Source organism: Lepisosteus platostomus, chromosome 14 (assembly GCF_059453375.1).
Source record: "Lepisosteus platostomus isolate fLepPlt1 chromosome 14, fLepPlt1.hap1, whole genome shotgun sequence".
NCBI classification, from domain to species: Eukaryota; Metazoa; Chordata; class Actinopteri; order Semionotiformes; family Lepisosteidae; genus Lepisosteus; species Lepisosteus platostomus.
The window spans coordinates 24,311,364-24,326,521 of NC_142624.1; the positions used below are offsets into that span (position 1 = coordinate 24,311,364).

Consider the following 15,158-nt stretch of genomic DNA (forward strand, 5'->3'; position numbering starts at 1 on the left):
TACAGATCAGGAAGAACCTCAGTCCTGAAGTGGATCCCTGTGGTACACCCCTACTTAAATCTGCACAGTTAGAGGTTGTTCCTCTTAAAATGATGCAGTTCCTTGTTCATTATACTATGTGCATACTTTTATCTTGGATTCCCTTGGCATTTAATTTGTGAATCTTTTATAAGTGACCTTCAAACATGTGCTATATTTAGTTGCTATATTATCAACTTTTCCTGTTGCTTGTTCAAAGCGATCTAGTAACTTTACCAAGACCATCCCTTTTTAAGTTCATATTGCCAAGGAATTCTTCAAGTTTATATCGTTTTCATAATTTCACTGGCTACAGGAACAAGAGTGATTAATTTTTCAGTTTTATCTTCCTTTTTTATGAAGTGGTATTACATTTGCAGATCTCCAATTTGTGTGTGCAGTTCTCATCCTAGGTGAGAGTTGAAATCACTAGGCATTTGGCATTTGTGAATTCGAGTAAGTACTAATGGAACAATGCCATCTGGCTGTGGTGATTTATTAGTTTTAAGATGTCCTAGTCCTTTTACAACCTCAGTGTCAACTTTGCTTAAATGACCTTATACTGATTGTGCACCTTCTACAGTATAACACAGGACACTTAATGACATCTTCTTTTGTAAAGAAGCATAATATATGCACAAAATATTTTTAGCATGTTTAGTATTTTATTCTTCTATTATTAAGCTGCTATTAATTGATAAACTATTTACTTAATTTTTACAGTTATTTTACTATTGCAGTACTGATAATGTTATTTACATCTTTTTTGCCACCCCTGAAGCTCAGTATACTATTTTTATGTCTTCAAATCTTGGGCATTTATGTTTGGTGCACAGAGACACTTTCTTTTGTTTTCTTGTTGTGTTTTTTCTTTTATTTTTTACTTCAGTTTTTCCAATTCTCTCACTAAGGTTAAATTGTTATACATATACAGTGCTGTAATAAAAGTATGTGAAGCATTCATCTTTCATACGTTTTTGACAATCTTAAATCTTTTATCTGAACTCCAATATTTAATGAAGATAACCCAAATAACGGGCACACATACAAAAATTATAGTTTCATTATTTGTTAAATAAAACATGTTTATTTAACAGAAACTCAATGATCCCAGCATGCAAAAGTAAGGGAACCTTTTAATTCAATAAACATCCTTTGAGCAAAGATTTCCTCCTGGCTACCCTCCCATGAATTCCATTGCTATTCATCTTGCATCATATTGTTGATGTATGAACATCCTAAGATGTGGTGCTGGGGTTCTTCCCTGTGAGTGGATGTATTCCTAGGAGTTTTCCTGTTGCTCTGTTAAGCCTGAAGGACGTCCACATCTAGGTAGAGTCACCATGGTCCTATCTTATCTCCATTTGTACTGACAGTCTTACAGTAGACTGATGAATTCCAAAATGCTTCGCTCTGGATTTATAACCCTCTCCAGACTATTAAGCACTTAGAACATTCTTCCTGAGGCAATCTGAGGTCTTTTTAGATCGTGGCATGGTGTATGGGTAAAACCAAACTTTGTTTGAGATCAAACCTGGCTCTTTGACAGGTTAACTTAGTACCCAATTAATTTAGCTCCGGGTTATGCTTACTTTGCACATACTGTACACTAATTCTTCTTTACCTGTTTCTTTTTCTTTTTTATACATCAATTCCTCTAAACAATATGTAGAATTTGTGGATATAAACCTTTTTTTTTTTAGAAATGTAAGGACAAATTTTGATTTAACAAGGATTTTATGGTAAAAATATAACATTTAAAGAACTACATGGAACTACCATACTTTCAAGCAGCACTGTAGATTGATTTGTTTTGCACTTTAGTGTCTCTCCATCCTTCTTTATTGCCTGTTCCTAGTTACATGTAAGTGCTTGAAGCTTTTCCTCATTAATTAATAGTTTGCTTTTCTAGAATTATGGACCCTAATTTTAGACTTAAGCATTAGAGACTTAACGACAAAACTTAACATATCTTGGGCGAAATGCATTGGTATTGTTATACTGTATCTACCATTTTAAATTTAAATTCTGGTAGTTTAAAAAAAAAAGTCTACAAAAGAATTGTCCTTAGTATAGTAGGTGGTTTTAAAAACTAAGGTTAAAAAGCAACCTTAACCATTATTACCATGACGATTTAAACTTCTGTATTCCCCAGAAGAAAACATTTAAATCTCCCAATGTATTGCTTATCTGCTGCGCACACCTTTTTGATCTCATCATACTGTAAAATACATGTCTTTGTCTACATTAGAGCATCTCTAATATACACCTATTGTTTTGCAGTTTAACCCATTTAAATTCGGATGGTGTACTTTTCCCTAAATTCTCTAGCTTGCAGGTTATATTTAAATCCCATCCCACTACCCTTTCTGTTCTAAATATATTCATGAAAGTTATTTCAATGTTACTAAAATAATTTTATATTCATCCCCATAATCCATGTCCCCTGACTAGCTCTGTTAGTAGAGCATGAGACTCATAATCTCAGGGTCGTGGGCTTGTGTCCCACGTCGGGCGCAAGGTTCTCTATTAACCCATGCGGGGCAGCATCAGTATGGGGGGGGGGGCGGTGTTGCCGGTATCCACGCGGAAGAAAGGCCTGGAAATCTACTTCCGTATCTTGCCATAAAAACTCTATGGATAGTGATTGTGGAACTGTCCATAGGGTCGCCATGAGTCGACACCAACTCGACGGCACTCAACCACCACCACCACCCATAATCCACACCTAGGCATGTTCTGGATATTCTAATAATCTTGCATTTCTTCGTGCAGTAGCCTCGCGTTCCTTCATGTATTCCTTTTGGCATTGAGGTATAAGTATTCAAGATGTCTTGTAGTTTTTAGCATAACATAACATCACTTTATTGGCCCTATACAATTTCTTGCATTAGGAATTAGTCTTTTTGCATACCCCAGCTTGCTCTCCATGAGACACACAGATAGTGAGAGAGCCTGGGGTCAGATCACAGGGTCAGTCATTGTACAGCTCCTCTGGAGCAGTTGGGGTTAAGGGCCTTGCTCAGGGGCCCCAACAGAGTAGGATTTCTCTGCCAGCTGCAGGATTTGAACCAGCAACCTTACAGCCACAGGTGCAGAGCCTTAGCCACAGAGCCACCGCTCCCCCTTTTAGTGTTGCCATGTGCTCTCCTGATCCCATCAGAACCAGAATGTTCGGAGCGCTTTGACCCCCAGTTCCCTGTCTTAAATGCACCTCAGATATTCTGATTCAGGTGCATCCCATCCAATGTGTACAGGTCTCATTTGTTCCTGAAGGGCCAACTATGCCCTATAACAGACTCCCTCCTGCTTCTGTATACTAAACTGATTCATTTATTCAAGAACTGTCCCTCACAGCTGAGAATTATTGTCTTCCATGCACCTGAAGGTGAGTGTAAAAATCATTATGGGATCTGCACACTTTCTGACAGGTTGAGCAGTTGTTGTCTGATACTATGAGGTGTTGTACTGCGCAATCAGGTTATGATAAGCTGTCTTTGGGGTTTCGTGCTTTGGTTCCACATTGGGACAACTTTGAGTTAAAAAATGCTTCCCAAATATTCTCCCTCCATTTAGTTAATAAAATCCTAGGAGCTCATATTAATGTTGTAATAGTGTATATTGAAGTAGTTCAAGTAGGTAGCTGCGTCAGCATACGTAGGCTGCAAAGGAACAGGTCGCGGGGTTATTTCATGCTGAAAAGAAAGGAAACACAATGTTTCAGCTTTTGGAGCCTTCTGAAGAAGGCCCTCACACCTTCTTTTCTGCATAGTGTATATTGGTCATATGACCATGTCTGGTTTGAAAATTCTAATTCTGAAATGAATGATTTAAAAAACATTAAATTTTTAACTTCTTCAGCGGATTTCAGCTTAGGTGCTTAAGATACGTGTGTGCAGTTACTCTTCACATGGAAGTAGCCAGTCTCACCTCCGTAGACTGCTCAGGAAAAGCTGATTTTTACTGAGCAGGATAGTGGATATCTACTACATACAAGCCCTGTTTTTCAGTGCCTAGCTGCCTTCTGTTAGCAAGCTTTGGGTAGAGGTAAGCAAAGCACTCCACACCACACTGACAGATTACAGTGTAAAGGGTCAGGAAAGACAGGATTGCTGTCCTGTTGATTATATCCAGAAGCACCAGCCCCAGCAGCAATTTTGTCAACTTTTCGTTGTTGCTCCATCCATTTTCTATAGAGCTTGAAACAAGTGATCATTATTTAGCACCGAGAATACACACTTCTATGGTTATATCTAAAGCATAAATAAAAATTAAAATGCCTTTACTCCTGCTATAACAATGATAAAATAAAAAATATCAGGGGTGTGAAAGCACACACAACACCTACAGAACTGGTGTCTATGGATCTAACTAACCTACTGAGGTGGTATGTGCTGTGAGTCTGCACCCGAATGCAGGAAGGAGGAAGTTAGAGGCAGTGAAGGTGAGGGAGAATTTCTTGCTCTCCCCAATCTGGACTGGTCGATGCAGTGCATCCCCTCCATCTCCAAGTAGACTCTCAGGCTATCTTCCTTGGCTCACGGCTGTTCCTCCTGGCACTCAGGGAAGGACTCCATGGCATCAGTGCTGGTATGCTTGAAACCCTGGAGGCCCTTGCTAGTGTCTGGCTTATTCACTTATTCAAAAGCCAAGCTGATGAAGTTGGTAACTCTTTCCGTACAACAGCTACTCCTCCTCCCCAGGGTGATGCAATCTTTCGTTCCCTTTGAGATCCAGCTGCTTTACATCCTCTGTCCAGTGTGGGGTCTTTCTCTCCTTTCATCTATATCCCAATATAAGATACCTGTCAGCACAAAGATCCCACTATTAACACCAGTGGTGAAACATTGGGATCTCAAGATGTTTTAGGCACAAAAAGGATAAATGTTACTTTAACTGTAGACTCTCTGGAAGAAAAGACAAAAAAGTACTAACAAACATGCAATGATAACCAGACAGCCTGATAAGACTCCTAATCCAACAAAAGCACACACAGAGGTACTATTTACAGATCCCCCTGTAAGGGCAATCGAAAAAGATGACTGAAGTAGTTTCAAGATATCAAGCCAGATATCAAGTCTCCTGCCAACAAAGTGTGCTTCCACAAAGAAGAATTCTTAACACTGTGTTGTACAGATCACCTGATACAAATCAACTAATTGAATTCTCTGTTTAAGGGATTTCTATTGTTTCACAGTGTATAGTAAAATAAATACACATGGGTTCAATTTACTGTACAACGTCTTAAAGAAAAGCCTTGTTAATTTGCTAGTAATTAAGTGTAAACTAATTTAATCTTTCAGAGCGAATTTGTGCAGCTCACCCTCTGTAATTATTTGTCGTTGGAAGCAAACGCCCCGTTGATGGCACCTTTATCATATTTCTGGACACTCTTGACTGCACCATTTTGGTACCTCTTTAAAAAAGAACAATTACATCTGCTGTGGCACTTCAGTGCGGTGTGTTAAAATAGGTCCGATAAAGTAAGAGGTGGGTCTTATGCTAAAGTCGCTTAGTTTATTAGAACAGTAAGTGCATGTATTTTTCCTTACAGAAATCAGGGGTCATAAAAATTGAACTAGTCTGTCGTTTTTAGTTTAATAAGCCTTACTTCACACTTCAATAATGGAAAGTTTACATTTTCTAAGCGCGACCTCAGAATGAAGCCTTTTCATTTCGTAGGAGCTTAAGTAATGGAATGCATCCTTTCGTCAATGTTAGCATTTGAGCTCTGGGAACTCGGAGAGGAGGAGGGTCTCTCTTGGTACAGATCTGCTGACTAAAAAGGAGTTGGTTTGGAGGAGAAAAGCCATTCAACGAGTGCTCCTGCTGCTTGCAACAGCAACTACAGCTGCAAAGCCGAAGACATCAGTGTACCTCTGGAGATCGTCGAAACCATGGCAGAATATGAACCTCTGTGTTAGGTCTGGCATTGTCAACGTCAAGGACTGTTCTGAAACGCCCCCACTTTTTTGACCGGACTTCTGTGTTAACCCCGTCTTTTAGTTAAAATAAGCATACACGTTTTTTTATCATTGTCTTGAATACGTTTTGCTATGCAGAGTAGAGGTATTGCAGGCTACTCGTGAACAAGAGAACATAAAAGGACGTTATATAAACAGGATTGCAGGTTTGTATAACTCCTAGTTTCTTCAGTTTAGAAGTACTTGATACATGCATTACAAATCACAAACCTGTTCACTTTATCAGATGTTTTAACTTTTTGTAACTATTTCGGTGACGTTTTTTTAAAGTACCACTTACTTTTTAATATGCTTTCTTACAAAGTAATTTCTTTTCTGGCTATAACGTGCCTGATCGGGATACCCAGAGCCAGAGCGGCTGCATGTGAACCAATAAGGATTCCAATGTGCGGGTCGATGCCGTGGAACATGACTAAAATGCCAAACCATCTTCATCACAGCACCCAGGCTAACGCGATCCTGGCCATTGAGCAGTTTGAAGGCTTGTTGGGAACAAACTGCAGCCCGGACTTGCTTTTTTTTCTGTGTGCTATGTATGCCCCGATCTGTACAATAGATTTTCAGCACGATCCAATAAAGCCTTGCAAATCAGTCTGTGAGAGGGCAAAATGTGGTTGTGAACCTGTCATGAAGAAATACAATCACACATGGCCGGAGAGTCTGGCATGCGAAGACCTGCCAGTTTATGACCGGGGTGTTTGTATCTCTCCGGAGGCGATAGTCTCAGCAGAAGGCCCGGGTAAGCAATCATTATTTTCATGGTTATTATTTTCTTTGTTATAAGCGTATAATTGTAGCAGTTTAAAACTAGATCACAAGAAAAATTAAAACGTTTGATCTACCTTAATATGATTTACCGCTCCCATTTTTCTTCTTTTTAAGACAATCCGTATTATCAAGAGTTTAACAAATGCATACCAGGTAAGACTCTTAAGTCTTTCTTTCTGCAAAACACCTTTCACGGATATTAAGTCTGTATAAATGAAACACTCTGAAAATGCTAATTAATGTTAACTATGGCTTATAAACGTTATACTTAATATTATTTAAGCATATAACTACAGATCAAACACAGCGTTGGTATGTTTTAAGTGGGATTTTTCTTTCAGGACATAGTACAATATTTGAACAGAGGCCTAATAACGTCTATTAAAATTAAATTATTTTTAGTGTGAGCAAAAATCAGAAAATGTAACAATGTCTGTACATTGTTGGTTTTGGTGGTTTGTGCTAACTTTTTACTGTCTTTAACTCAGAGTCTATGCCAGATTTTCCAATGGATTCTCACAATGGGAACTGCAGGGGCACTAACAATGGTATTATTTTATTGTATGCTTTCATCAAATTTGATTTAAAAATGAGGTAGAAAATCTATATTATATACAGTATAAAGTAAAAGAAAGAGTGAAGAGCTGTGTCAGGCTGTGAGCTGCAAAGGAACAACTCCTGCAAAGGAGCTGCAAAGGAGTTTTAGGTCCACACAGAAAAGTACAAAGAAATAAGGTTTCAGCTGTGTTCACTTCTTCACATACTGTACCAGCAAAAGGCTCCACAGCTTAAATTTTTATTTTTATTTTTTTCTACGTTTTCAATGTGGAATTACACTCAGCTTCATGTATATTTCATGTATGGTAGATGCCACAATTCTATTATACATATAGTACATATTTGTATAAACATATAGTATATACATACATTTTTATACACTTCTTTTGTAAGGCGCTTTAATGTGCAGTTGGGTTTATTGCACTTTTCCCATATTTTTACCATTTGATAGTGATTTTACTAAAATCCAGTTTATTTGCAATTCAGACCTCAGTGACTACATCAGTTAAGTTTTTTTTTTAAATCCTAAGGAAATGAATACTACTATTATCAGTGAAACTTTAGATGTCACATATGGATGTCATCTTATTAACCAGTAATCTTACATTTTTATTTTATAGAACGCTGCAAGTGTGAGCAAATAAAACTTGTTGAAAAGACATATTTAAGGAAAAATTACAATTATGGTGAGTTTTTAGTTTACGTCTGAAATAATGAGTGCCCATAATATTTATGATGAAGTTCAATCATTTAATCTCTCTAAAAATGCCAGGTCAATGTCTGCTTTTTTCCCTAATTTTCGCTGCCTCTGAAGATTGTTAAGGGTACTAGACATACAGTATTAACAGTTTGAAATGTTAAATACTGTTAAGGTACTCCATTTTCTCAGTGTTTGAAAATGGCAAAATATACAATACTTAAACCAAAATTAAATGTTTTTGCTATCTTACCAGTTGGTAATCATGTTACTTAAGACATTGATGAATCTCATCAAGATATAGTACTTAAAATACCTAAATTGTGAGAGATTGTGGTTAGTATCATTTTAATTGATTGTAGAAAAATAGATACTTTCAACCAAGAGAGATGAAACAGATTTTCTTTAGGGTTTCTTTTTCAGCTGCTCTTTCTTCATTCTTAATTTTAATTGCTCTTCACTTTTTACATCACCTTTTACATCCGCGTTGATGTTTTCTGTGTTTGTTATAGTAATCCGAGCAAAGGTGAGAGAAATAAGAAGCCAGCGTCATGACGTGAGCGCAGTAGTCGAAGTCAAAGACGTCTTAAAGTCTTCCTTGGTCAGTATCCCTCGGGATATCGTAACCCTGCATTCTAACTCGGGCTGTTTATGCCCTCCCCTGAACGCCAACGAGGAGTACATAATTATGGGCTACGAGAATGAAGAACGTTCAAGGTACAGAAAAACTCATATTTTTGCGACTTGGATCACAGTCTGTATCCCTTGTTGAAGGGAGGTTTTGTTCGTTCATTGTTGATGGAGTGTTAACTGTGTCCATGCAGGTTACTCTTTATTGAGGGCTCCTTTGCTCAGAAGTGGAAAGACCGTCTTGGCGTGAAAGTGAAGGTAATCCTTACCAGGTCTACACTATCTGTATTCTGAGATTACGTGAAAAATAACATGTATGCTTAAGGCTAAGTTATTGCTGCCTCACCAGCTTCTTTGATTCATTTATCAAAGCTCGTAGAAGAACATGTGACAATAGAGGCAATTGAATAATACCCTATATATCTTTTGGGGTTTTTTTTGCCAGTGAATCTGAAATGGTTTTGGTTTCAGAGAAGATGAATTCTTAATGATTACGACTGGGTTAAGAAACTGAAAACTACTATGCATATTTGTTTGGTATTGCATTGGTTGCGATGACTTCAGAGCTAGTTTGGAACCTTCATAAACTAGATTTTTGTCAGTCTGCCAGAATCCACTCCCAATAAAGCACTATTCTACCCCAGTGAAGTAAATTAGACTATCTACAGGTGAAAGGTGAATTTTACATAGAGTGGTTGAACAAATTAAATATTTGCACTATACATATAGAAAACTTAAAATGGAAGACTTGATTACTTGATTGTTTTCTTTAGATTCTCAAGGGCAGCAGTAATGTCAAATTTGTTCAGACCAGAATGACAGGGACCAGACGTATCTGACAGTTGAGGAGAAACAGGCATAGTGCAGCACACAGAAGTTTCTTTTTACTTACAGATTGGAAGCAGTTTAAGGAAACTACTGTAGTCGTTTTAGAATTTCTGACCCACTGGGAATACTCAAGAACCACTTAGATTAGAACAAAGATCAGAACAATGTTTTTGTTTCTGTTAGGTACAAGCAACAAACTGAAAACTTAATCTTTGAAGGACCCTGCCTCGAACTCTGTGTCATACCTATAATTAAATTACTTTAATGGCATTATGAATTCTGCTTAATAAAGACAATGTATACTGTACTTCTGGAGAATTTAGTTTGAATTTAAAGACATGGTTCAAATGAAGTACAATATGTTGAAAAGTATTTCTGAAGCACATCATTGAGTGATTATTTATAATATTACCTGAGATAATATGTGTTTTATTATAGATGCTTTAAGCCAACATAATATTTAAGATAAGATAAGAACACTTTATTAGCCATATACAATTTCTTCCATTAGGAATTTGAACAACATTCATACAAAAAAAAAAACGAGATCACAGTATGTATTGTAATTATATTTTTCAGAGATGGGACCAAAAGCTACGAAAAAGAAACAATATGAAAAAAAAACGTCATTGAAGCCAAAATTATTTCTTTGAAAAGTGAAATGGACAAAATATTGAGACTAGTATTTTTGAAGCAACCAAGAAAAAATTGCACTATTGCACGTTTTTGTTTTCACATTGATGACTGAATTATAGTTGAATGTAGATTTTTTTTTTAATTTTCATTACTTCTTTTGCACGAATGTTGTGATTATTTGACATCACTGTTGATGAACTGTGGAATCCAGCAAAAGATGAAAGTTCTGTAAGAGGGAACTTAAAATCTGATGCCACATTGCCAGAAGAGGAAAGGCCTGGATATTTATTTAATGGCTAAATACCAACAGAAGTGGTTCTGAGGAGTTATTCTGGTACAGAAATGCTCAGAATGTCTTAAGTGTGAAAACAGCTTTATGGCTTATTATAAAGGAAAATGGATTTTGAGCTGCAGAGTTCTGGTTACAGCTGCAATTTACTTTATATACCCATAAGAGGATTAATCTCCCTTCAAAGGAGACACTATGAAAGAAAAATAGAAGTTTTGTTGGCAAGGAAATGAACAAGTGTCAGGATGACCTAAGACTCTGAATATTTGGTGTTAAGGACAAAAATCAATACATATGTTCAGTGTTATTGATGAATGCAATGTATTAATTCAAATTTATTCATGTTAACTGTAAAGACCTGTTATTTACTTAAAAATTCCTTGAGGGGGACTGCTGACTAGCTCAACCTGAAATAGCTAGGAGCCCTGTGATCCTAATGTCATGAGTTTGAGCCTGGGTAATGTCACTAATTGACTATTATCAGGATTTCTTGAGCATCATGGGGGTAAAGTTGAAATTAATGTAAGTGGCCAAGCTTTCTCAGCTCCTGGTGGACAAGAAACCCCTGTGATTTCCAAGTGTGTAAGGAGGAGGGTATCAGTGGCGAAGCATCTGTTGGAGATGAACCTTCTGTACAGTATGTTGCTCTCGAGCTTGTAGAATTATACAGTATACTCAATGAGTGCACAGCTCAGAAGAGTCTGTCTCTGTTTCCTAACTGCCTGGGTGGATGCAGGAGTCAACACTGTACTCCAGGGCAAAAGGACACAATTGGTAATTCCAAACAGAAATAGGTATATACAATATAAAATATTTGATGGGTCTAAATGCAAAAAGCCTTCTGTGTAAATCAAAGGTGCCTGTATTAAACTCTGTGACATTTTAATAAAAATTGTTAAAAAATAAACTCTCTAGAATTCACATATGCTGCTTTAATGCTGTCTTGCATACTTAAAACCATGTGTCATTAAAACGTTTTAACACTTCTACAGTTAATGTATTTTTTATCACATTAGCTTTAGGCTTCATATTTAAGATTTAAGATTAAAAAGATTTCAAATACAGCCATTTATTAGTGAGCACACTGGAGCAAATGTTAAATTTCCCCAACAATACATTGTTGTTATCAACAACACTAGTGAGTGCTGTATTTAGGCGATGTTTCTTCAAATCTACAGTAAGTAGAAAAAAACAAGTGATTCTATTAAGGTCAATCTTTGAAATCAAGAAAAAAGACTATTATTGAGATTTCAAGATTGTCATAGCTATTTCAAGATATTCCTGTTAGATATTCAAGCTATTCATGTTAGAATAGTTCATTTCCACAGGTCCTCTATTCAAGGTTAAGCTGAGGATATACTGTACTGTATATATAAGACTTGTGTGATAGGAAGTGTTAGTGCTAATGTTTCTTATCAGGACATTCTCATTTAATCATACAATTACTATAAAGTGCATTTATAGGCATCATATATATTATTTTTCTGTAGTTTCATTGCTTCAAAAATTAAATTTTGAACTGTAATGTAAATTAAAAGTCAGCATACAGACAACAGATTTGTTCATTTGTTTTCAGAAAACCATGATTAATAAAACCAAACATCATTGGTTCATCTATGTTTACACCTGCACTGCTCAGCATTTAAAAAATATCAAATTCTGCATTTCCATTTTACAGAAGAAGTCATTTATGAGTAAATCAAATTTATGAATGTGATATTCAAGGTAAAGCTTTTGATCATTTTAATATTTTAAAATGTCCTTATTTTGTCCACAATCCACCTTTGTGGTTTAAAGAGTAAATACTTAATAAGAAGTTAAGGACAAATGTGAAAAAACACTTTTTCACTCACCTGTCAAAGAAATTGGGACATGAAGTTGTGTCCCATTTTTTGTTAAATTTTGGTGTGTTTAAAAGACATTACACCTTCACATTAAAGATCACATTTTGGCATTTCACAGCATGGGATTTTGAGGTGTTGGGATTGGAGAGGAAATATTTTTCTATTAAGCATAAAAGGATTCTTAACATAAACATCTGAAGCTTTCAAGAAGACTTCAGGAAATTTTCAAAGATCACAAGCTCCAAATCTGTCACATCTCAGTAAACACTGCTGATATACTGTATTAAGAGTGTTGTGTAAGACAGACCTTAAGATATTGTTTATCTTTACATTTAGTCTGCTGCTTGGTTCTTGCATGTCTTAGTACCACTGCTGTCTGGACTAAGAATTCCATTGTGGAGTTTTTAGAGGTTAAAGCAATGTCCAAGTTGCCTTCGGTTGTATTCAGAAAAAATAGACTTGCTAAGCAAACAGATTTTGAAAATATTAATAATGAGCTTGTGATAATATACACCTTTTGCAAACCCTAAAGATTTGATTTTTAGAATTTTGCCCAATTTTAAAATTAATAAGTCTGCAAAAGTCTTTGTGCATAAAAAAAAGTTTATTTACTGTACATTTGTTAATATCAGACTACTTTCATTTTTAATGCAAATCATGCCATTATTTCGATATGAGTAGACAAGACAATTATGACACAGAGATGTTACAGAAGTGGCAAAGGTTGAAACTTCTATAATAATGTATTTTAAATAGTAAGAAATAATAATACTGGCAAGGGGAAAATACTGGCCATTGTTGCATGTCTGGAATAATTCCAGGTTTTCAAAGCCTTGGAATCTGAAGAAAAATATATGTTAAGGCTAGAATGTCAAATATTTTTGCATAGAACATTTACTATTCTCTGTATCCCATGAATATTCTTTTCATTTTTACAAGAAAACATTTTTTTATGAGAACTTTAACCTCTAGAGTTAAGAGATCAATGTATTAACTGTCAAAGGAAGAATGAACAGCATTATCAAAATAGTAGGTCAGAAATGTGCTTTTATACAGTATGTTGCAAAATAAGCTCATGAGAATTTACACAAACTAGGTTTTCATAGACTTGAAAACAACATCATAAATGGCCATGCCAATGAAACAATTTGGAAATGCACCTCAATATCACAAAATTAAACTTACTCCAGCTGAAATTGCTTTATGAGAACTTGAGTAGAATGAGGAACCTAAAGAAACACATTCGTCACATAAAACAATATATTTACAGTACAAACATACTGTATGTTCAAACAACACTTTAAAATTTGTTCTCTTAATTTTGTAAACTGTGTACATTTACAAAAAAATAAAGTTACTGTAAATAAGGAATTCCTTTCAGAGAAAAAAAAATATTACAAAGGATCAAGCAGAGGGAGAAAATCTTATGCAAGTTAAACCCTGACATTTATCATAATGATCATGTTCAGTGTGAGCACAACCTTGTTGACTGCCTGCATCACAATACAAATCATCAGGGTCTCTCCAAAGCCATTCAGCTGTGATAATACTCTGTAAGACCAGCTTTTCTCAGATCACAGATGCTGGGCTGCGTTATTGTACCCAGAGCTGTTAAAGGTGATGGTTTAGAATGGAGATGGATGACTGTGCCTCCAGCAATATACCCCCCTCCACACACACACTCCTACAAGTACTACAGAATAGAATAGTCATTGAATGTGTCATGTGCAATTCCCTGTTTCTTCACATCTCGCTAGATTTACTGTTTATTGTGTTTGCAGTGATTTTCTGTTTTCTGTTACTGTTTAGATTCCTTAGATTTTCAATCTGAAGAGTATATCAGATGGAAATTAATTTCTGAACTCCTTAAAGCTGATTGCTTAGTATTCCATAAAGTTATGATGCCTGTTTACTTACTTGCCTATTGGAAAGGCACTATAAATTAAAATATATGCAATTGTTTCCCACCTTAATCTTTAACTGAAGTCTGGTGAAGGGTTTTCAGAGTTTCCCATAATGTTATTATTTTTCAATATCAGAAACAGTAGGCTTTTGTTTTGTTCATAACTGATAATTCCTTTCCTTGAGTATATTAACATACTAAATCCAACAATAATTGCATGGTACTAACTTAAATCCATTTAAGAGACTTTTACTGTATACCTAGTTTAAATTCCAAGAAGCATTATATTGATACTTCATCCAACAGAATTATGCATAAGAAATTAAAACCGCTATTAGATTAAAAAAATACGGAATCAAACACATTGTCTCTTACTGCTAGTCTTTTGTTGGAATTGTATTGCCATACTGTATCTGAATTGTCCACACCTGCACCAGAGAATAACCTCAAGCAATTGTTTTTACCATTGGTATTAAAGCACAAAAATGTTTACAATTAGAACCCTGGAACACCGAGAGAGTTGTTAAAGTTGGTACGAGGTAGAATTAAGTGAATAAATAAGCACTTTAGTTCAGTTTACAATAAAAATGAAACACACTTGGCAGTCTCAGAAAATCAGACATCTCTTATTTTCTCTAAGCACTGTTTCATTTAACATTATATTTTATGTTTAAAAACACTATCTTAAAAAATGTCTTCCTTAGTCTGCTCTTAATCATTATGAACAGATAATGTTGGAAAAGAAGATTGGTACAGATTTTTCTTTAAAACACATGCCATGTGCCTTATAAAAAATGCTACCTCTATAATTTGATGTCACAAATTGTAATATTTTTTTTCAGTAGATACTGTAAATGTTACTCTGTATCTTCTTGTTTGATAAATGAGCACTGTGTGCTATCCAAAACACAGACTCTTTACAATGTAGTGTTCCTTTCTGTTACTTTTCCTTATTGCTCTGAGAATTAGTAAAAGAAGGCTCCCTCAGGAACCACCCCACCTT

General features: G+C 35.7%; 1 protein-coding gene across 1 annotated transcript; it reads left to right on the forward strand.

Moving 5' to 3' along the window:
• Nucleotides 1-5,760: 5,760 nt before the first annotated feature.
• On the forward strand, nt 5,761-11,397 carry frzb (frizzled related protein). The gene is made up of 7 exons (XM_088605178.1): nt 5,761-6,741; nt 6,885-6,923; nt 7,259-7,318; nt 7,949-8,014; nt 8,538-8,742; nt 8,850-8,913; nt 10,063-11,397. The coding sequence occupies exons 1-7, from the start codon at nt 6,291-6,293 to the stop codon at nt 10,114-10,116; spliced, it is 939 nt and encodes a 312-aa protein (XP_088461304.1). The 5' UTR covers nt 5,761-6,290; the 3' UTR covers nt 10,117-11,397.
• The last annotated feature ends 3,761 nt before the right edge of the window (nt 11,398-15,158 follow it).

Coding starts and splice junctions, on each gene's coding strand:
- frzb (XM_088605178.1), top strand. CDS start 6,291: ATGCTTTCTTACAAAGTAATTTCTTTTCTGGCTATAACGTGCCTGATC. Junction 6,742..6,884: donor AGTCTCAGCAGAAGGCCCGG/GTAAGCAATCAT, acceptor CTTCTTTTTAAG/ACAATCCGTATTATCAAGAG. Junction 6,924..7,258: donor GTTTAACAAATGCATACCAG/GTAAGACTCTTA, acceptor TCTTTAACTCAG/AGTCTATGCCAGATTTTCCA.